General features: G+C 56.9%; 1 protein-coding gene across 2 annotated transcripts in view; it reads right to left on the bottom strand.

Annotated features, from left to right (window-relative positions):
- Positions 1 to 23,765, bottom strand: part of LOC133361105 (ras GTPase-activating protein nGAP-like) — a 44,112-nt gene that overhangs the window by 5,287 nt on the left and 15,060 nt on the right. Inside the window, exons 8-15 of one of the 2 annotated variants that reach the window (XM_061579937.1) lie at positions 15,856 to 16,036; positions 15,691 to 15,711; positions 15,125 to 15,417; positions 11,286 to 12,145; positions 9,028 to 9,242; positions 7,492 to 7,722; positions 6,642 to 6,844; positions 3,670 to 3,757 (exon numbers count right to left, since the gene is read on the bottom strand). In XM_061579937.1, the coding sequence (XP_061435921.1) occupies positions 3,670 to 3,757; positions 6,642 to 6,844; positions 7,492 to 7,722; positions 9,028 to 9,242; positions 11,286 to 12,145; positions 15,125 to 15,417; positions 15,691 to 15,711; positions 15,856 to 16,036 (2,092 nt within the window). Of the gene's footprint in view, positions 1 to 3,669; positions 3,758 to 6,641; positions 6,845 to 7,491; positions 7,723 to 9,027; positions 9,243 to 11,285; positions 12,146 to 15,124; positions 15,418 to 15,690; positions 15,712 to 15,834; positions 16,037 to 23,765 lie in introns of both variants that reach the window. The other variant, XM_061579936.1, reaches the window with a different exon arrangement.

Genomic DNA, 23,765 nt, shown 5'->3' with positions numbered 1-23,765 from the left:
CACCCGTGGAGAGATGCAGGCAAGGCCAATGAGTCAGATGCCTTCTATGACCTCCTGTCACAGATGGTAGCTAAAGTGGCCCCTCGGGATAGAGTCATCTTGTTGGGTGACTTTAATGCCCGAGTTGGCCATGATGCTGGCACCTGGTCTGGAGTGATTGGAAGGCATGGGCCAGATCAGCTCAATAACAACGGCAGGAGGCTGCTAGATTTTTGTGCAGCCCATGGGCTTGTAATTACCAAGCAAGAACATCTGCTGGACTACGTAGTGACGGAACAGCGGATCCTTGACACCAGAACCTACCGTGGAGCTGATCTGCCCTCTGACCATCGACTTGTCTTCTGTAAGATTCGCCTGCCATTCTTCCACTCGGGTGGTGGGTGTACACCCAGGACTGCATTCCAACCCTTAGTGGCATGGCCTCAGTTAGCTGATGAAAGTTGCAAACGATAATTTCATCATCGCTTGCGGCTGCGGTTGGCATCGTCCCTCACTCCTACTGATGTCGAGGGTAAATGGGCGAGGTTTAGGACTGTGGGTAATGCAGCTGCAATGGCTGCTATGGGTACGCGGTCCAGACCTCCCCAGAGACCCTGGCTGAGAAAAAGCGACAAGCCCACTCTCATCGGCTCCAGCATCCCACATAGGAGAATGAGGAGGCTTACTGTAGCTTTCGCTGAGAGGCTCGGAGAGCCGATTTGCTGAGCATTTCTGTGAGGTCCTGGGGGAGGAGAAACCCATAACCCAGGAAAACAACATGGGACAAAGTGGGGATGACCCTGCTGAGTCTGCGGTGCCTCAAATATTGGAAAAAGTCACCCCCTGAGAGTGGCTGGCTGAGGTGCCATCTGTGGAGGAAGTACTGAGGGCGATAAAGAGTCTAAGACCAGGAAAGGCACCGGACAGAGATGATCCATCAAGCGAAATGCTGAGGGTGGCGTTTGTGCACAGACTGCCCTACATGAAATCATAACAACAGTGTGGACCATTGGATGGGTTCCGCAGGATTGGAAGGATGCCCTGGTGGTCCCCATCTTTAAGAAGGGGGACCGCACAGACTGTAACAACTACAGGGGCATCTCACTCCTCAGTGTGCCAGGAAAGGTCCTGGCAAGGATTATTCAACATCGCCTTGCTAGGCACGCTGAGGAGAGGCTTGCGGAGCCCCAAAGTGGTTTCAGGAAAGGGCGGTCCTGCACAGATGCCATATTTTCTGTCCGTCTGCTACAGCAGATGTGTAGGGAATTCCCACAAGACCTACATCTCTGCTTTATTGACCTGGACAAGGCCTATGATACCATCAGTAGGCCTGGGCTTTGGGTTGTTCTGCGTGCTTTCGGAGTCCCTGACCCTCTGCTCACGATCATTAAGGACCTTCATGATGGTGAGCGGGCCCGGGTAAAACTACGTGGCCGGGAGTCAAAGCCTTTCCCTGTATACCTTGGGGTGCTACAGGGATGTCCTCTGGCTCCAACATTATTTAACATCTATTTTGACCACGTAGTTCGTAAAGCCTTCAATAGCTGTACCGGAGGAATTTCCATTTGGTACAGATATAATGGGAGGCTGATCGATGCCCCGGTGTGATCAAGGGATGGCTTCCTATTGGTCAATCACGTTATGAATGCCGATGATTTGGTAATAGCTGCTCATTCAGAAGAGGAGTTGGAGACGCTGCTGCTAAGACTGGAGCATGCCACTAAGAGGTGTGGGGCCTTACCATCAGCCCCACCAAAACTAAGCACCTGCCTCAATATTTTGTACCATTGGGCACTCCACCCCCAAAACTCCCAATCGGTGATGGGGCAGTTGTGGAGAGAGTGGAGAGTTTCCCATACCTGGGCAGTGTGCTCATGACTGGCTCCAGTTTAACAGCAGAGGTCTCACTCCGAATGAGTAGAGCGGCAATATATTTTCATTGGTTGCGTAAGGCTGTGTGGAAGCTACCTGGTCTGTCGCTCTGCACGAAGCTTCAGGTCTTCTCGGCCACAGTCATTCCCTCCCTTCTCTAACAGGCATCTTCGCCTGTTAGAAACATTTAGGCTGGCCTGCCTACGATCCATCCTGGGTTTAACCAGGCTGGATTGTGTGAGGAGCTCACAAATCATTGAAAGATCTGGACAAAGTCCAATCGGTGAGCTCCTCCGGCAGGCAAGGCTGCGTTGTCTGGGTCATGTAGCCTGCATGCCCAGCCACCGCATACCTAAACAGCTTTTGTTCGGCCGGATCGAGGGGGCTAAACGGGCGCGGCACGGGCTAGAGAAGAGATGTGGTACAGGAGGACGTGGAGCTGAGTGGACTTGCCAATGACTGGTACCAGCGGTGTCAAGATCGGCCTCAGTGGAGGAGGCTCGTGAAGGACGCTACTGGGCAGTTGGAGGCAGTCGCCCTCCAACAACAACGAGCGGAGCGCCGGGTGGCTAAAGCACAGCAAGTTGGCACAGTAGGGGGCACAGGTGGTGCATCAGCCAGTCATCTCGGTCGTCTCAGTCAGTCGACCCGTGGCACCTGCTGGGTCTGCCCCGTGACCTCCTGCCAGCGGGCGTTCGACACTTCACGTGGCCTCAACTTGCACATAGCCTGGCACAAGCGTCGTGGTGACGTCACCGCCACTTAGTGGCGAATGGCGGTTGTTGTTGTTGTTGTGTGACGCTGTGACGCTGTGAAGTGTGACTGTGTGATGCTGTGTGACTGTGTGACACTGTGTGGTGGTGTGACGCTGTGTGATGGTGTGACGCTGTGTGACTGTGTGATGCTGTGTGGTGGTGTGATGCTGTGTGACTGTGTGACGCTGTGTGTTTGTGTGACGCTGTGTGGTGGTGTGATGCTGTGTGGTGGTGTGATGCTGTGTGGTGGTGTGACGCTGTGTGGTGGTGTGACGCTGTGTGGTGGTGTGACGCTGTGTGGTGGTGTGATGCTGTGTGATGGTGTGATGCTGTGTGGTTGTGTGACGCTGTGTGGTTGTGTGACGCTGTGTGACTGTGTGACGCTGTGTGGTGGTGTGATGCTGTGTGATGGTGTGACTCTGTGTGGTGGTGTGACTCTGTGTGGTTGTGTGACGCTGTGTGACTGTATGACGCTGTGTGGTGGTGTGATGCTGTGTGGTGGTGTGACTGTGTGGTGGTGTGACTCTGTTTGGTGGTGTAACTCTGTGTGACTGTGTGACGCTGTGTGGTGGTGTGACTCTGTGTGGTGGTGTGACGCTGTGTGACTGTGTGACACTGTGTGTTTGTGTGACGCTGTGTGGTGGTGTGATGCTGTGTGGTGGTGTGATGCTGTGTGGTGGTGTGACGCTGTGTGGTGGTGTGACGCTGTGTGATGGTGTGTGACTGTGACGCTGTGTGACGCTGTGACGCTGTGTGACTGTGTGACGCTGTGTGACACTGTGTGTCTGTGTGACGCTGTGACGATGTGACGCTGTGACGCTGTGTGACTGTGTGACGCTGTGTAATGGTGTGACGCTGTGTGATGGTGTGATGCTGTGTCATGGTGTGATGCTGTGTGGTTGTGTGACGCTGTGTGGTGGTGTGATGCTGTGTGATGGTGTGATGCTGTGTGGTTGTGTGATGCTGTGTGGTTGTGTGACGCTGTGTGGTGGTGTGATGCTGTGTGGTTGTGTGACGCTGTGTGATGGTGTGACACTGTGTGATGGTGTGACGCGCGTGTCACCTGTGCGTGGATGATCTGCTGCTTGGCGTCAATCACCGCCTGCATCTCGGCGTGGTCCCTCGTGAGCTCCTCCTCCACGGCGATCAGCCTGGGGGGTCACCCACCCAGTCACCCAGTCACCCAGTCACTCACCCAGTCACCCACTCACCCAGTGACTCACTCACTCACCCACTCACCCACTCACCCAGCCACTCACCCAGCCACTCACCCAGTCACTCACCCAGTGACTCACTCACTCACCCACCCAGTGACTCACTCACCCAGTCACTCACCCACTCACCCACTCACCCAGCCACTCACCCAGTCACTCACCCACTCACCCAGTCACTCACCCACTCACCCAGCCACTCACCCAGCCACTCACCCAGCCACTCACCCAGTCACTCACTCACCCAGTCACCCAGTAACCCAGTCACCCAGTCACCCACCCAGTCTCCCAGTCACCCACCCACTCACCCAGCCACTCACCCAGTCACTCACTCACCCACCCAGTCACCCAGTCACTCACCCAGTGACTCACTCACTCACTCACCCACTCACCCACTCACTCACCCAGTCACTCACTCACCCACCCAGTCACCCAGTCACTCACCCAGTCACTCACCAACTCACCAAGTGACTCACTCACTCACCCACTCACCCACCCAGTGACTCACTCACTCACCCACTCACTCACCCACCCAGTCACCCACTCACCCAGTCACGCACTCACTCACCCACCCACTAACTCACCCACCAATTTACAAACTCACCCAGTCACCCACTCACTCACCCACCCACTCACCCACCCACTCACCCACCCAGTCACCCACCCAGTCACCCACCCACCCACCCACCCACCCACCCACTCACTCACCCAGCCACTCACCCGCTCACCCACCCACCCAGTCACTCACTCCACCACCCACCCAGTCACCCACTCCACCACCCACTCACCCACCCACCCACCCAGTCACCCACCCACCCACTCCCTCACCCACTCATCCACTCACCCACCCACCCACTCCCTCACCCACCCACCCAGTCACCCACCCACCCACTCCCTCACCCACCCACCCACCCACCCACTCCCTCACCCACCCACCCACCCACCCACTCACTCACCCACCCACCCACCCACCCAACCCACTCCCTCACCCACCCACCCACCCACTCACTCCCTCACCCAACCACCCACATCCTCACCCACCCACCCACTCCCTCACCCACCCAACCACCCACCCACCCACTCCACCACCCACCCACCCACTCCACCACCCACCCACTCCACCACCCACCCACTCCACCACCCACCCACTCCACCACCCACCCACTCCCTCACCCACCCACCCACTCCCTCACCCACCCACCCACCCAGTCACCCACCCACCCACTCCCTCACGCACCCACCCACCCAACCACCCACCCACCCACCCAACCACCCACCCACCCACTCCCTCTCCCACCCACCCACTCCCTCACCCACCCACCCACCCACCCACTCCACCACCCACCCACCCACTCCACCACCCACCCACCCACTCCTCACCCACCCACCCACTCCCTCACCCACCCACCCACTCCCTCACCCACTCCCCACCCCCTCACCCACCCACTCCCCCACTCACCCACCCACTCCCCACCCACTCACCCACCCACTCCCTCACCACCCACCCACTCCACCACCCACTCCCTCACCCACCCACCCCCACTCCCTCACCCACCCACCCACTCCCCACCCACTCACCCACCCACTCCCCCACCCACCCACTCACCCACCCACCCACCCACTCATCCACCCACCCACTCACCTACTCCCCCACCCACTCACCTACTCCCCCACCCACTCCCCCACCCACTCACCCACCCACTCCCCCACCCACCCACCCACTCCCCCACCCACCCACCCACCCACTCCAACACCCACCCACTCACCCACCCACTCACTCACCCACTCACCCACCCACCCACCCACTCACCACCCACCCACCCCCTCCCTCACCCACCCACCCCCACTCCCTCACCCACCCACCCACTCCCCCACCCACCCACCCACCCACTCCCCACCCACTCACCCACCCACCCACCCACCCACTCCCTCACCCACCCACCCACTCACCCACCCACCCACCCACCCACCCACTTCACCACCCACCCACTCCCTCACCCACCCACCCACTCCCTCACCCACCCACCCACTCCCTCACCCACCCACCCACTCCCTCACCCACCCACCCACTCTCTCACCCACCCACCCACTCACCCACTCACCCACCCAGTCACTACCCACTTCACCCACTCACCCACCCACCCACCAACTCACCCAGTCACTACCCACTTCACCCACTCACTCACTCACCCACTCACTCATCCACTCAACCACCCACCCACTCACCCAGTCACCCAGTCACTACCCACTCACCCACTCCCTCACCCAGTCACTCACACACCCACCCACCCACCCACTCCACCCACCCACCCACTCCACCCACCCACCCACCCACCCACCCACCCACTCCACCCACCCACCCACCCACTCCACCCACCCACCCACCCACCCACTCCACCCACCCACCCACCCACTCCACCCACCCACCCACCCACTCCACCCACCCACCCCGCCCACTCCACCCACCCACCCGCCCACTCCACCCACCCACCCGCCCACTCCACCCACCCACCCGCCCACTCCACCCACCCACCCACCCACTCCACCCACCCACCCACCCACTCCACCCACCCACCCACCCACCCACTCCACCCACCCACCCACCCACTCCACCCACCCACCCACCCACTCCACCCACCCACCCACCCACTCCACCCACCCACCCACCCACCCCACTCCACCCACCCACCCACCCACTCCACCCACCCACCCACCCACCCACCCACCCACCCACTCCACCCACTCACCCCACCCACCCACCCACCCACCCACTCCACCACCCACCCACTCCCTCACCCACCCAGTCACCCACCCGCCCACCGACCTGCTGATGATGCCCTTCATCTGCGCCTCCTTGTCCTCCTGCTGCCGCCGCAGCCGCTCGCCGCTCTCCTCGAGGCGAGCGCGGTACTCCTGCTGCACCGCCTCGCGCTGCTCCTCCTGCAGGCGCAGCCGCTGGGCGCTCTCTTGCTGGCGGCGCGTCGACGCCGCCAGCAGCTCGCGCAGCGCGCTCAGCTCACACTCGTACTGGCGGGGGCGGGGGGGGGGCATCAGCACCACCATCACCACCATCATCACCATCATCACCACCAACACTACCATCACCACCACCACTACCGTCACCTTCACCACCACTACCGTCACCACCACCACTACTACCGTCACCACCACCACTACCGTCACCACCACCACTACCGTCACCACCACCACCACCACTACCACCACCATTACCGTCACCATCATCACCACTACAACAACCACCGCCGCCACCCCTACTCCTACCGGCTTACTCGCCCACCCACCCACTCACTGACTCACTCACCTTCCCACACACTCACCCGCTCACCCACTTACTCACTCACCCACCTACTCACCCACCCACCCACTCACCCACTCACCAACCCACCCACTCACCCACTCACTCACCTACCCACCTACCCACCCACCCACCCACCCACCCACCCACTCACCCACCCACCCACCCACCCACTCACCGACCCACCCACCCACCCACTCACCCACCCACCTACCCACCCACTCACCCACCCACCCACTCACTCACCCACCCACCCACTCACTCACCCACCCACCCACTCACTCACCCACCCACCCACCCACTCACTCACCCACTCACTCACTCACTCACCCACCCACCCACTCACCCACCCACCCACCTTCCTGAGGATGCGCTGCTGCTGCTCATCAGTGTGCTGCTGCTGCTGCTGCTGGTGGTGGAGGTCTTCAGTGTGGTGCTGATGGTGGTGGTGGTGCTGGAGGTCTTCAGTGTGGTGGTGCTGGTGGTGGTGGAGGTCGTCAGGGTCGTGGTCGCTGCACTGCAGGTGCAGGAGCCAGGCGGCAGTGCGCTCCACCGGAGACAGGTCAGCGGCACTCACGGGGGAGTCGGGCTGCGTCACAGCGCACGTCACACCACGTGTCACACACCACGTGTCACACCACGTGTCACACACCACGTGTCACACACCACGTGTCACACCACGTGTCACACACCACGTGTCACACCACGTGTCACACCACGTGTCACACACCACGTGTCACACACCACGTGTCACACACCACGTGTCACACCACGTGACACACACCACGTGTCACACCACGTGTCACACCACGTGTCTCACACCACGTGTCACACCACGTGTCACACCACGTGTCTCACACCACGTGTCACACCACGTGTCACACCACGTGTCACACCGCGTGACACACACACCACGTGTCACACCACGTGTCACACCACGTGTCACACCACGTGTCGCACCGCGTGACGCACCGCGTGACGCACCGCGTGACGCACCACGTGACGCACCACGTGACGCACCACGTGACACACCACGTGTCACACCACGTGTCGCACCACGTGACGCACCACGTGACGCACCACGTGACGCACCGCGTGACGCACCACGTGACACACCACGTGACACACCGCGTGTCACACCGCGTGTCACACACCACGTGTCACACCGCGTGTCACACACCACGTGTCACACCACGTGTCACACCACGTGTCACACCACGTGTCACACCACGTGTCACACCACGTGCCACACCACGTGTCACACCACGTGTCACACCACGTGTCCACAAATCCTTGAAAGATCTGGGCAAAGTCCCATCGGTGAGCTCCTCCGGCAGGCAAGGCTGCGTTGGCTGGGTCATGTAGCCCGCATGCCCAGCCACCGCATGCCTAAACAGCTTTTCGGCCGGATCGAGGGGGCTAAACGAGCGCGGCACGGGCTAGAGAAGAGATGGAGTGATGTGGCACAGGAGGACGTGGAGCTGAGTGGACTTGCCGATGACTGGTACCAGCGGTGTCAAGATCGGCCTCTGTGGAGGAGGCTCGTGAAGGACGCTACTGGGCAGTTGGAGGCAGTCGCCCTCCAACAACAACGGAGGGTGGAGGAGCGACGCTCACAACAACGAGCCGAGCGCCGGGTGGCTAAAGCACAGCAAGTTGGTACAGTAGGGGGCACAGGTGGTGCATCAGCCAGTCATCTCGGTCATCTCGGTCAGTCGACCCGTGGCACCTGCTGGGTCTGCCCCGTGACCTCCTGCCAGCGGGCGTTCGACACTTCACGTGGTAGCCTCAAGGTGCACATGGCCTGGCACAAGCGTCGTGGTGACTTCACCGCCACTTAGTGGCGAATGGCGGTTATTGTTGTTGATGTTGATGTTGTTGTTGTAACACTCACCGGGACCCGGTGAGCCGATGGGCGTGATGCCGGGGTGGGGCTCTCGCCCTTGGATGACCCAGAATGTTGCCGTGGCCGGGCCAACGGCACCAACGCCGCCGCCGCCGCCCCCCCAAATGGGGGGCCCTGCGAGCCGGGGGGCCCCTCGGGGGGTCCCGCTGGGGGTCCCGGCGGACCCCGGCGGGCCCCCTTGCCTCCCGGGGGAGGACCGGCGTCTGTGCAGGGCCAAGGCACGGAGGTTAGACGCTTAGAAACTACATGAGAGTTCATGGTTTAGTGTGCGGGTCTCTGTGGGTCTCTGTGGGTCTCTGTGGGTCTCTGTGGGTCTGTGGGTCTCTGTGGGTGTCTGTGGGTCTCTGTGGGTCTCTGTGGGTCTGTGGGTCTCTGTGGGTCTCTGTGGGTGTCTGTGGGTCTCTGTGTGTCTATGTGGGTCTCTGTGGGTCTCTGTGGGTCTCTGTGGGTCTCTGTCTCTGTGGGTCTCTGTGAGTCTCTGTGGGTGTCTGTGGGTCTCTGTGGGTCTCTGTGGGTCTCTGTGGGACTCTGTGGGACTCTGTGGGTCTTTGTGGGTCTCTGTGGGTCTCTGTGGGTCTCTGTCTCTGTGGGTCTCTGTGGGACTCTGTGGGTCTTTGTGGGCCTCTGTGGGTCTCTGTGGGTCTCTGTGGGTCTCTGTGGGTCTCTGTGTGTCTCTGTGGGTCTCGGTGGGTCTCTGTGAGTCTCTGTGGGTCTCTGTGGGTCTCTGTGGGTCTCTATGGGCCTCTGTGGGTCTCTGTGGGTCTCTGTGGGTCTCTGTGGGTGCTCTGTGGGTGTCTGTGGGTCTCTGTGGATCTCTGTGGGTCTCTGTGGGTCTCTGTGGATCTCTGTGGGTCTCTGTGGATCTCTGTGGGTCTCTGTGGGTCTCTGTGGGTCTCTGTGGGACTCTGTGGGACTCTGTGGGTCTTTGTGGGTCTCTGTGGGTCTCTGTGGGTCTATGTCTCTGTGGGTCTCTGTGGGTCTCTGTGGGACTCTGTGGGTCTTTGTGGGCCTCTGTGGGTCTCTGTGGGTCTCTGTGGGTCTCTGTGTGTCTCTGTGGGTCTCTGTGGGTCTCTGTGAGTCTCTGTGGGTCTCTGTGGGTCTCTATGGGTCTCTGTGGGTCTCTGTGGGTCTCTGTGGGTCTCTGTGGGTGTCTGTGGGTCTCTGTGGATCTCTGTGGGTCTCTGTGGGTCTCTGTGGGTCTCTGTGGGTCTCTGTGAATCTCTGTGGGTCTCTGTGGATCTCTGTGGGTCTCTGTGGATCTCTGTGTGTCTCTGTGGATCTCTGTGGGTCTCTGTGGGTATCTGTGGAACCCCGTGAGTCTCTGTGGGTCTCTGTGGGTATCTGTGGAACCTCGTGAGTCTCTGTGGGTCTCTGTGGGTCTCTGTGGGTCTCTGTGGGTCTCTGTGGATGTCTATGGGTCTTTGTGGGTCTCTGTGGGTCTCTGTGGATGTCTATGGGTCTCTGTGGGTCTCTATGTAGACACATAGAGATACATAGAGACACACAGACTGTGTGTGTGTCTCCGTGGGTCTCTATGTAGACCCGTAGTGATACAGAGAGACAGAGAGAGCGACCCATAGACTATGTCTCTCTCTGTCTCACTATGGGTCTACATAAAGACCCATAGACTATGTGGTAGCAGCAGTAGCAGCAGGAGAAGCAGTAGCAGCAGCAGCAACAGAAGCAGCATCAGCAGCAGCATCAGCAGCAGTAGAAGCAGCAGTAGAAGCAGCAGTAGCATCAGCAGCAGTAGAAGCAGCAGTAGAAGCAGCAGTAGCATCAGCAACAGTAGAAGCAACAGTAGCAGCAGAAGCAGCAGTAGCAGCAGCAGCAGTAGAAGCAGAAGTAGAAGCAGTAGTAGAAGAAGCAGTAGTAGAAGCAGTAGTAGAAGCAGCAGTAGCAGCAGAGGCAGCAGCAGAAGCAGCAGTAGAAGCAGTAGTAGTAGAAGCAGTAGTAGAAGAAGCAGTAGTAGTAGAAGAAGCAGCAGTAGAAGCAGTAGAAGCAGTCGAATCAGCAGCAGCAGAAGCAGCAGTAGAAGCAGCAGTAGCAGCAGAAGCAGCAGCAGCAGTAGAAGCAGTAGAATCAGCAGCATCAGCAGCAGCAGAAGCAGTAGAAGCAGTAGAATCAGCATCAGCAGCAGTAGAAGCAGCAGTAGAAGCAGCAGTAGCAGAAGAAGCAGCAGTAGAAGAAGAAGCAGCAGCATCAGCAGCATCAGCAGCATCAGCATCGTCATAATAATCACTCACCCTCCGCTCGCCACTGCGGCCCCAGGCTGTTGATCTTTCCCTGCTGCAGCTGCAGCTGCTGCTGCTGCTGCTGCATCACCGCACCTCCCCGTCTCACCAAGTCCTCGGTGCCGCTGTACGTGTGGTGCTTGGTCACCTCCTCCGAGTCTCCTCTTCTCCTACCACCACCACCACCACCGCCGCCACCACCACGACCGCCGCCACCACCACCACCACCACCACCGTCACGACCCCTCTGCTGTGCAGCTATTGCCGAGAAGTTGAAGAGCGGGTTCTGAAAGGACAGCGGTTGGAGCTGCTGCTGCTGCTGCTGTTGTTGTTGAAGCAGCAGCTGCTGCTGCTGCTGTTGTTGTTGTTGGTTGTGCTGGTGGTTGTTGTAGTGGTGGTGGTGGTCAGAGGTGGTGGTCCAGGAGCGTTCGTCCGCGGCTCTCTCGGCCGTGTGCCTCTCGGGCTGTTGCAGGTCAAGCAGCGAGAGGCTTTTGCTGCCGTTCCAGCGCGGCGCGTGGTGCTGATGATGCTGCTGCTGCTGATGCTGCTGCTGCTGATGATGATGAGTGGAGGAAGAGGACGAGGAGGAGGTGGAGGCGTGGTGGAGTGAGCGGGACATCCCGTCGCTCTTTGCGGCGGCGGCGGCGGCGGTGGGAGCCAGGTGGGACTGGGATGACGACGCTCGGTAGAACGATCCACCACCACCGCCACCAGCACCACCACCGCCACCGCCACCACCGCCACCACCACCACCAGCACCGCCGCCGCCACCACCACCACCAGCACCGCCACCACCGCCGCCACCGCCGCCACCACCACCGTCATTTTCCTGAGTGGTGATGGTGGTGGAGGATTTCCTGGGGAAGTCGCCCCTAGGCCGGAGGGAAGGAGGGGGGACGACATTGGCAAGAATTTCGATGTAAAGCTTCATTCGTGACTGCAGGGATTCATCTTCTTGGTTCTTTCAGTAAAGTCACGTAGAATGGAAATAATAAAATAATAAAAATAAAACATAATAAAATACAATTCTCACGACGTTTCGGCCACAACGCAAGCAGCCGTCCTCAGGAGGAGAACAGGTATGTCGTACCTGTACCCAGCCGCACCAGGGTCGCAAACAGCTACCCGTACCCGTACCCGGCCGGGTACGGGTAGCCAAGTATCGGGTAGGGTACGGGTATCGGGTACCCGGTTGCGACCTCTGGCTCACGGCTCTGTATAAAAGCCGGACCTCTGAACGGTCCCAGGCAGTCGACGTCCAGACAAAAAGCCTCGTAGCCCTGGCAAGGGTCGGCTCCAGCTTGTATACCAGTGAAAATTCAAGTTTCACTCACGGAGGACTTGTATATTAGCCAGTGAGGGGCGTAGTAGTCTGGAGAGTAACCTCCATAGGGTATTGGGTGTGAGGGGCCGTTACCTCTCTGTGTTAAGTGTGAATTGGTAGACAAAAACTGAGTTGCCTCAGAGAAGCTCTCCTCTAGTTATTCAACCCACTACAACTGTAGCCACCACAGCGGCCAAATGGGGGCTCTGGATGGGTGCGAGGGGCTGGTAACCCCTCCACCTTCAATTAATTACTGCTAAACCACGTCTGAAAAATATCGAACGAAGTTTGTGCCGGAGGCCCCGGGGGGACAGGCGTCTATGACGTCTCCTGGTCAAACCCCATTTGGCGGAGCCAGGAGACTGAATCTTTACCCTCGGGGCTCCTCCAGAAACAACACAAAACCACTACGGATGGTCACGTGGAATGTTCGAACGCTCACTGCGTAGGAGAGGCTGCCACTCCTCTGTCGGGAGCTGGACCAGTACCGCCTGGATCTCTGTGGCATTCAGGAGGTCCGGTGGACCGGCTCTGGCCCCTGCCACCATGAGGGGTGGAGAGTCCTCTACTCAGGGCAGGAGACTGCCAAACAACAGGGAGTGGCTCTTCTTCTGAACAAAATAATCAAGGGGGCGTGGGAGCGTGGCGGTGAGGTCTGGGAAGCTGTAAGCCCCAGGCTACTTTGGGCTCGCCTTCCCATCAACCGGAGGCGAGGAGTGGTGGTCGTGGTTACATATGCCGTGGAGGGATGCAGGCAAGGCCGATGAGGCAGATGCCTTCTATGACCTCCTGTCACAGGTGCTGGCTAAAGTGGCCACTCGAGATAGAGTAATCTTGTTGGGTGACTTCAATGCCCGAGTTGGCCATGATGCTGGCACCTGGTCTGGAGTGATTGGAAGGCATGGGCCAGATCAGCTCAACGACAACGGCAGGAGGATTTGAAGCTTTCTTGACGGCAGGAAATACTCTTTGGTTCTTTCGCTAAAGTCACGTAGAAATAAAATAAATTAAATAATATAATACGACGTTTCGATTGCAACACAAGCAATCGTCATCAGGTAGAACAACAGGGGCATCTCACTCCTCAGTGTGCCGGGAAAGGTCCCGGCAAGGATTATTCAACATCGCCTTGCCAGGCACGCCGAGGAGGGGCTTGCGGTGGTTGTTGATGTTGTTGTTGGTGATTGGTGGTGGTTGGTGTTAGTGCTGGTGGTTGGGTGTTGGTGGTGGTGATAGTTGGTGTTAGTGGTTGTTGTGGTTGGTGGGTGGCTAAAGCACAGCAAGTTGGCACAGTAGGGGGCACAGGTGGTGCATCAGCCAGTCATCTCGGTCATCTCAGTCAGTCAACCTGTGGCACCTGCTGGGTCTGCCCCGTGACCTCCTGCCAGCAGGCGTTCGACACTTCACGTGGCCTCAAGGTGCACATGGCCTGGCACAAGCATCGTGGTGACGTTACCGCCACTTAGTGGCGAATGGCGGTTGTTGTTGTAAGTGTAACTGTATGTCTATGTGTGTCTGTGCGTTTGTGTGTCCAACAAAACAACCCCCTACCTCCTCGTGGTGCCGGACAGGCAACGCTGTGGTGGGCAGTGCCGTGGTGGGGGAGAGGGCCAATGTAGATTGGCCATTCCCCTCATGGCGTCTGCGTATCAGTGTCATTGTGCCAAGAAGCGCCTTTCCCATGCAGTTGCCGGCAATACCGGCCACACGCCAATAGGGGGCGACAGAGGGGCTGAGCCCCAATGCTGAGAGTCTATGGGCCATAGGGCCCAACGGTTACCCTGAGTAACAGCAGGTAAAAGGGGGCAGACCCCAGACCCCAGGAGGCGGAGCTGTGGGATGACATCATCACCGTATCCTCCGAGAAGGTTCGAGAAGGGAGGCGTGGCCGGGTAGCGGAGAGAGCTCACGGCAGAGGTCGCAAACGGGTTTTGATTCATCTTCTTGGTTCTTTCGGTAAAGTCACGTAGAATGGAAATAATAAAATAATAAAAATCAAACATAATAACATAATTCTCACGACGTTTCGGCCACAACGCAAGCAGCCATCCTCAGGTAGAGAACAGGTCTGTCGTACCCGTACCCGGCCGCACCAGGGTCGCAAACGGCTACCCGGGTGGCTAAAGCACAGCAAGTTGGCACAGTAGGGGGCACAGGTGGTGCATCAGCAAGTCATCTCGGTCATCTCAGTCAGTCAACCTGTGGCACCTGCTGGGTCTGCCCCGTGACCTCCTGCCAGCGGGCGTTCGACACTTCACGTGGCCTCAAGGTGCACTTGGCCTGGCACAAGCGTCGTGGTGACGTCACCGCCACTTAGTGGCGAATGGCGGTTGTTGTTGTGGTTGGTGGTGGTGGTGTTTGGTGGTTGGTGTTAGTGGTTGTTGTGGTTGGTGGTGGTGTTTGGTGGTTGGTGGTGGTGTTTGGTGGTTGGTGGTGGTGTTTGGTGGTTGGTGGTGGTGTTTGGTGGTTGGTGGTGTTTGGTGGTTGGTGGTGGTTGTTGTGGTTGTTGGTGGTGGTGTCTCCTTACCCTCTCCACTCATCATTCCCTGCACCCCCCTCCTCTTCGAAGATGCGCTGCAGGCCGGAGGGAACACTGCTGACTCCGCTCTCACCACCACCGCCACCACCACCACCACCACCACCACCGCCACCACCGTCACCACCTCCGTTGATGTTTGGCGTGGAGCTGTAGCGTCCGGACAGACGCCGCAGCTGCTGCTGCTGCTGCTGTGGTGGTGGTGGTGGTGGCGTGGGGCTGTCCAGGGCGGCGCTCAGCTCGGCCAGGATGTGGGGCAGCGGGCCCAGCAGGGACAACGTCGCCTGGGGGGGGGGGGGGGGGCACGGAGAGAGGGGGGAGGGGGGGAGAGGGGGAGAGAGAGAGAGGGAGTGTTGGCTCCACGTTGTTCTACGCTCCCTCCTCATCCCTCCCTTCCTCCCCACTACATCCCCCCCAAACCCTCCCTCCCCCCAACCTGGTCCAGCTGACCTCCAGCAGGAGGATGTGGAGGGTGGCCAGCTCGTGGCCCAGGTCGATGTAACCTGCCATCCTCACATCCTCCCATCTTCCCATCTTCCCATCCTCCTCCCGCCCACCTGGTCAAGCTGCTGGGTGACCTCCAGCAGGAGGATGTGGAGGGTGGCCAGCTCGTGACCCAGGTCGATGTAACCTGCCATCCTCACATCCTCCCAACCTCACATCCTCCCATCTTCCCATCTTCCCATCCTCCTCCCGCCCACCTGGTCCAGGTGCTGGGTGACCTCCAGCAGGAGGATGTGGAGGGTGGCCAGCTCGTGGCCCAGGTCGATGTAACCGTCGAAGCCGGCCACGGCGCCGGCTCCGTCTCCCGCCGAGACGTCGGAGAGGAGCCGGCGAGCGGCGGGGCCGGAGGCCGCCAGGAAGTCGTTCATGAAGGCCAGGCCCGAATCGTGGCTGCCAAACCTGCACGCACGCACACGTACACACACATAGACACACATAGACACACATACACATAGACACACACATACACATAGACACACACATAGACAAAGACAAAGATCCCCCGTATAGCCTTAACAGACTGTAGGGGCAAGTGCTGTTAGCGAGCACCTATGAAGGCCGGAACGGTACACGAACGAGGGGGTGGGTGGCCAGCACCACGCCCAACCGCCTTTGTCCCCCCAGTGGCGATGTTTACCCACCGCACCAGGTACTCATTTAAGGCTGAGTCGACCTAGGGGAGGCCCGGGACCGGTTCAGATAATCGTTACATGGTGTTAGCCGTGAGCGGGAATCGAACCCGGGTCGCCAGGTTCATAGCGCAGCGCGCTAACCGCTACACTACCGCTCCCCACACACACACACATAGACAGACACACACACACATACATAGACACACATACACAGACACACACATAGATAGACACACACACACACACGTACACACACACATAGACACACACACATAGATAGACACACACACAGACACACACACACACATACACACATAGACACATACACATATACACATACACATACACACATAGACACACACAGACACACACATAGACACACAGACACACAGACACACACACACATAGACACACACATAGATAGACACACACACATAGAAACACACACACGTAATGTGAGGATATATCCGGGTCGCTGACGGATCACACCTCGTTACGATAATTGGCTCTGCCGGTCCTGGTCCATAGCCAATGGGGAGAAGCCTAGGGGCGTGGCCCTGACGTCACGGGAAGGTGACAGCTGCAAGTAGAGGATTGGATCTGCTGGCTTTAGCCACAGCCAATGGGGGGACGAGTCAGGGGCGTGGTCCCGGGAGCGTACGGTGGAGTCTGGAAGATTCCATAGAGGCTAACCAGGATTGGTGGAAAGGTACCACGTGACCCGGGTATTAAATAGGGGTGGAGACGAACAACACGTGGTCAGAACTGGGACGAACGGAGGGAGAGGCCACGCGGGAGCGGGGTCCAGGCTGCCACGTGGTCCAGGCTGCCACGTGGTCCAGGCTGCCACGTGGTCCAGGCTGCCACGTGGTCCAGGCTGCCACGTGGTCCAGGCTGCCACGTGGCCGCGCGCGTCTCTCTCTCTATCCCTCTCACGCTGTCTGTCAGCAGCGTGAAGGAGTGTTGTAAAGAAAGACAAATAAAGACCGGATTCCAGAAGTCGCTTCCACGACCTTTATTACACACATACATAGACACATACACACATAGACACACACACATAGACACATACACACATAGACACACAACAACAACAACCGCCATTCGCGACTAAGTGGCGGTGACATCACCACGACGCTTGTGCCAGGCCATGTGCACCTTGAGGCCATGTGAAGTGTCGAACGCCCACTGGCAGGAGGTCACGGGGCAGACCCAGTTGCCACCGGTCGACTGACCGAGATGACTGGCTGATGCACCGGCTGATGCACCACCTGTGCCCGCTACTGTACCAACTTGCTGTGCTTTAGCCACCCGGCGCTCCGCTCGTTGTTGTGAGTGTCGCGCCTCCGCCCTCCGTTGTTGTTGGAGGGCGACTGCCTCCAACTGCCCAGTAGCGTCCTTCACGAGCCTCCTCCACAGAGACCGATCTTGACACCGCTGGTACCAGTCATCGGCAAGTCCACTCAGCTCCACGTCCTCCTGTACCACATCACTCCATCTCTTCTTTAGCCCGTGCCGCGCCCGTTTAGCCCCCTCGATCCGGCCGAACAACCCAGGATGGATCGTAGGCAGGCCATCCTAAATGTTTCCAACCAGCGAAGATGCTCCATTAGGGGGGTCCACGTTTCGCAAGTGTAGAGAAGGGAGGGAATAACTGTGGCCGAGAAGACCTGAAGCTTCGTGCGGAGCGACAGACCAGGTAGTTTCCACACAGCGTTACGCAACCGATGAAAAGATATTGCCGCTCGACTGATTCCGAGTGAGACCTCTGCTGTTAAACTGGAGCCGGTCATAAGCACACTGCCCAGGTATGGGAAACTCTCCACTCTCTCCACAACTGCCCCATCACCGATTGGGAGTTGTGGGGGTGGAGTGTCCGATGGTACAAAATACCCAGGCAGGTGCTTAGTTTTGGTGGGGCTGATGGTAAGGCCCCACCTCTTAGTGGCACGCTCCAGTCTTAGCAGCAGCGTCTCCAACTCCTCTTCTGAATGAGCAGCTATTACCAAATCATCGGCGTACATAACGTGATTGGTTTAACACGTAGGCTTTCGCGACCAATGTTATTCATAATCAACGATTTTTGGGTTTAGATCGCGTTTATTTATAAATGTGTCGTAACCCTCCACCACCCGACACGGCCAATCAGTAAAAATGTGTCACGTTGACAAAGACAAATAGTTCACCGCTTTAGCCCACCGGTGTGTTGAAGCAACAACATTTACAATTTGAGTACGACGTTTCGCTGGTAATTGCAATCAGCATCATCGGGCAATTCGCCAGAATGGTGAGGCTCTGCTGTGTCTCCCGTTCTTATATAGAGCAGCAGCAGGGTGACGTCATCATTAACTCATTAACTCATCAGGTGCAAAGATTCAAGGGGGGAGTGATTGTAATTATATACTAGATTAGTAATCAGGCTATTGTTACGATGCGAGTTGTAGATTAGTAATCATTTGGAATGTGTTTTATTGTGATTATGCTACATTAGTAATCAGTTAGTGGTTGTTTCCCTTATAAGTAATTGTAATGTATCTTATTTAATAATACGCTTCCAGGCCGCACTAAGCCTATAGCTGTCTGAGCGATTAAAGTTATTTCTGTTTCTCTCAATTTCAATCGATTCTCTAATTAGTCTTTGTGTATGTGGTAGATGCTATATTGGACAGACAGGGCGTAACGTTAGTGTAAGACTAAAAGAACACCAGAGAAATATTAAACTATCACAAACACAACTGTCGGCAGTAGCAGAACATGCATGCCAACAGGGACACTCAATTGATTTTGACAACGTGGAAGTGTTGTGTAAAACTAGTTACTACTGGCAAAGACTAATTAGAGAATCGATTGAAATTGAGAGAAACAGAAATAACTTTAATCGCTCAGACAGCTATAGGCTTAGTGCGGCCTGGAAGCGTATTATTAAATAAGATACATTACAATTACTTATAAGGGAAACAACCACTAACTGATTACTAATGTAGCATAATCACAATAAAACACATTCCAAATGATTACTAATCTACAACTCGCATCGTAACAATAGCCTGATTACTAATCTAGTATATAATTACAATCACTCCCCCCTTGAATCTTTGCACCTGATGAGTTAATGAGTTAATGATGACGTCACCCTGCTGCTGCTCTATATAAGAACGGGAGACACAGGAGAGCCTCACCATTCTGGCGAATTGCCCGATGATGCTGATTGCAATTACCAGCGAAACGTCGTACTCAAATTGTAAATGTTGTTGCTTCAACACACCGGTGGGCTAAAGCAGTGAACTATTTGTCTTTGTCAACGTGACACATTTTTACTGATTGGTCGTGTCGGGTGGTGGAAGGTTACGACACATTTATAAATAAACGCGATCTAAACCCAAAAATCGTTGATTATGAATAACGTGGTTGACCAATAGGGAGCCATCCCTTGATCACACCCGGGCATCGATCAGCCTCCCATTATATCTGTACCAAATGGAAATTCCCCCAGTACAGCTATTGAAAGCTTCACGAACTACGCTGTCAAAATAGATGTTAATTAATGTGGGAGCCAGAGGACATCCCTGTCGCACCCCAAGGTGTACAGGGAAAGGCTCTGACTCCCGGCCACGTAGTGTTACCCGGGCCTGTTCACCATCAGGAAGGTCCTTAATGATTGTGAGTTTTGAGGCATGAAGAACTGCCCATAGCCCTGACCTGTTGATGGTATCTTAAGCGTTGACCAGGTCAATAAAGCAGAGATGTAGGTCTTGTTAGAATTCCCTACACCTCTGCCGTAGCAGACGAACAGAGAATATGGCATCTGTGCAGGACCGCCCTGGTCTAAAACCAGTCCTCAGCGTGCCTAGCAAGGCGATGTTGAATAATCCTTGCCAGGACCTTTCCCGGCACACTGAGGAGTCAGATGCCCCTGTAGTTGTTACAGTCTGTGCAGTCCCACTTCTTAAAGAGGGGGACCACCAGGGCATCCTTCCAATCCTATGGAACCCGTCCAGTGGTCCAGACTGTTGTTATGATGTCATGCAGGGCAGTGTGTGCACAAACGCCACCCTCCCTCAGCATTTCGCTTGGGAGATCATCTCTGCCCGGTGCCTCAATGGATGGCACCTCAGCCAGCCACTCACAGGGAGTGACTTCCTCCTCCAATATTTGAGGCACCGCAGCCTCAGCAGGGTCATCCCCACTTTGCCCCATGATGTTTTCCAGGCAGAATAATTTCCCCTCCCCCAGGACCTCAGAGAAATGCTCAGCAAATATGAAAACCGGTTCCTGGGGGTTGTAGATTAGATCACCGTTCTTTCCCCTATTGTTGGTGATAGGTATGGTGCTGCAGGTTACTTTTTTATGGAGTAAAGAGCTATTTGTGATCGCGGGTCACCTCAGCAACCCGCAACTACCACCAGTCCTTGCAGCGCCTCACGGCTCTGCGAACCTCCGAGCGAAGGCTGCAGTAAGCCTCCTCATTCTCCAACGTGGGATGCTGTAGCTGATGAGAGTGGGCCTGTCGCTTTTTCTCAACTATCCTGAACACCTCCTCTGTCAGCCAGGGTCTCTGGGGAGGTCTGGACCGCGTACCCAAAGCAGCCATTGCAGCTGCATGAGCCATAGTCCTAAACCTCGCCCATTTACCCTCGACATCAGGAGGAGTGGGGGACAATGCCAACCCCCGCTGCAAACGATGGTGAAATTCTTGCTTGCAACTATCCTCAGCTAACTGAGACAAGGCCACTATGGGTTTGAATGGGGTCCAGGGTGTACACCCACCACCGGAGTGGAAGAATGGCAGGCGCATCTTACAGATGACTAGTCGATGGTCAGTGGGCAGATCGGCTCCACGGTAGGTCCTGGTGTCAAGGACATGGGCTCGCATCCGCTGGTCCATCACTATGTAGTCTAGCAGATGTTCTTGCTTGGACCTGGCGTGCATCCATGATGTTGTGTGGATGCGCCGATGCTGGAACAGTGTTGGTAATTACAAGCCCATGGGCTGCACAAAAATCTAGTAGCCTCCTGCCGTTGCTATTGAGCTGATCTGGCCCATGGGCTTGTAATCACTCCAGACCAGGTGCCAGCATCATGACCAACTCGGGCATTGAAGTCACCCAACAAGATGACTCTATCCCGAGGGGCCACTTTAGCCAGCACCTGCGACAGGAGGTCATAGAAGGCGTCTGACTCATCGGCCTTGCCTGTGTAGTAAGTTGATGAGGAGACGATGAGGAAGTTGAGACACACTGTTTATTAACTCCGGGACAGATACAATAGTTGAAGGGGTATCGGCCCCTTCACCCGTACTATGGGAAACCCACCCTAGTACTAAGCCCTCTGTCCTGTCCCCCAGTCCTCCTCTACTGGGCTACGGGAGGCTGACTGATCTGGCCCTGGCAAGCACAGATCTCGGCACCAGCTAACCAGCCTTGCCCTGATAAGGGCAGCGGTCTGGAAGCTCTTGGGCCGCGCCACTGGCTTACCCGGCTCGGCCCTTATAAGGACGGCGAGACCGGGGAGTCCCAGGGCCTAATCTCCGAGTCTTGGATCTTCACTGGTCAGCTTCGTGTCGAACTGCCTCGAGCTCTTTGGGTTCCACCTTTTATAGGGATCGCCTCCGAGGGCTGGGGGCGTGGGCAATAACTGATGCGGACGTCGGTGTGACCCCCCGTGTATGTGAGTGCCGACAGCCCTGTGTTTGTTGTCCGCCGTTTCTCCCGTAATAACCCCTACATCACCCCCCCCTGTACAGCTCGCAGCCGTCCCGGCTGCAACAATCCCTCAACCCCCAAGAATAAAGATTAACACCGTCAATACACGTGTGCCTCGTAACAGTAACAATAACAAGAACAAGCGTAACATCAACCGATGGTTCCCTAAAAAAAAAAACCCCCCACCCGGAACCGCAACACATATACAGAACGGTATAACAGCACATGCAATCAGCATATCGCGATCACACGCGTACATTGAAGCACAATAGCAAGCAAATCTGCAGGCGACCAACACACCATCAATCCCGTCGTAACTTTTCAACCACAACACAGTTATTCCCTCTCATGCAACGACCGCATCGCACACAGCACCTCGCAGCATAATACAGCCCAAACATTTTTTTTTTTTCAATTAAGCCCATCGCGCACGGTGACCCACGAGATGGTACAGCACAGGATACCCGACGCTCCCACGTTAATAATTAACTTTACCATCAAGATAACAACTCCACGAAGCAGCGCACACACTCCCTTTGAAACTCAGCAACCACAGCAGACTCTCCGTCCATTCCCAACACACGCACACACTTACATGGACAGCAAGCAACAAGCAGATAGCGTGGTCATCGTTATTACACACACATACAACCATTAAAAAAACATATATACAATGAGCGGGTTCCGCAGCAACGGAACACGCGCGGAAAGCTAATCATAACAACCGGCGCGTTTTGGCGCGAGTCCGTGCAGCGGGCCCGTCACAAGGGGCCGGCTTGGTAGAGTCAGTGGCAGGTGTCGCATCAGCAGGTGCCTGGTCGTCCGGTTTCCCGGACGTGCCAGCGCCGCCCCCCACGGGGGAGGCTGGCAGCCCAGAGGGCTTCAGTCCTGGGGCTCCTGAAGACGGGACAGTCATTAGTGGATCAGAGGCTGGCATCGATCCCGCCCCCCCGGAGTCAGAGGACTCCCCACATGTTCGGCCATTTACGTGGGAGGAAGCGTGCGGAGCAAAAAATGGCTTTAACCGTGAAGGGTGCACAAACCACCGACGCTTCCCCCACTTAATGCGCACACATTGAGGCCGCACAACCTGCACAATTTCAACGGGGCCCCTCCATGGTCGCAACAACTTAGCCGAGGTGGCCAATGGCACCTGAGGGCAGTGCAACCATGCTCGGTCGCCCGGGTGCCATTCGTGCGAGTGAGTCCGGCGCGACCGCAATCTCTCGTTTTGTTTCTGGCGAGAGTCAGAGTTTTGCATGGCCGCCTGCCGTGCCTCCGCCAAGCGAAGGATGTTAAATTTAACATGGTCGGCGATTTTCGACTTAGCATGAGGCGCGGCAATCGTCAGCTGAGTCGCGACAGGCGGGTCAACCTCGCGATCATACATCAAAAAAAATGGCGAGAACCCGGTCGCCGCGTGAGGAGCCATCCTGTATGCCGCCAGGACTCCCCCGATCCGTAGATCCCAATCGTTTTGGGACTCAGATACCTGGTGGGATAGCATGGACGTAAGAGTCCTATGCAAGCGTTCCACCATCCCATCCGTTTGTGGATGGTAAGGTGAGGTACGAACTTTCTTTGTACCCAGAAGGCCACATACCTCGTGTAAAAGGGTACTAGTGAAATTCTTTCCCTGATCGGTCAACAACCGTTCCGGAGCGCCTTTGTCGAGGACGTAGCCCTGAACAAAAGCCTCCGCAACGGCCGCTGCGGACTGGTTGGCGAGGGGCCAAGCCATAGGCCATCGCGTGAAATATTCCACGCCAACCAGCAGGTACTTATTACCCCTCG

The sequence above is a fragment of the Lethenteron reissneri genome, chromosome 71 (genome assembly GCF_015708825.2).
Source record: "Lethenteron reissneri isolate LAM-NWPU_2019-01 chromosome 71, ASM1570882v1, whole genome shotgun sequence".
Taxonomy (NCBI): domain Eukaryota; kingdom Metazoa; phylum Chordata; class Hyperoartia; order Petromyzontiformes; family Petromyzontidae; genus Lethenteron; species Lethenteron reissneri.
This window is presented reverse-complemented; position numbering and strand designations above follow the sequence as displayed.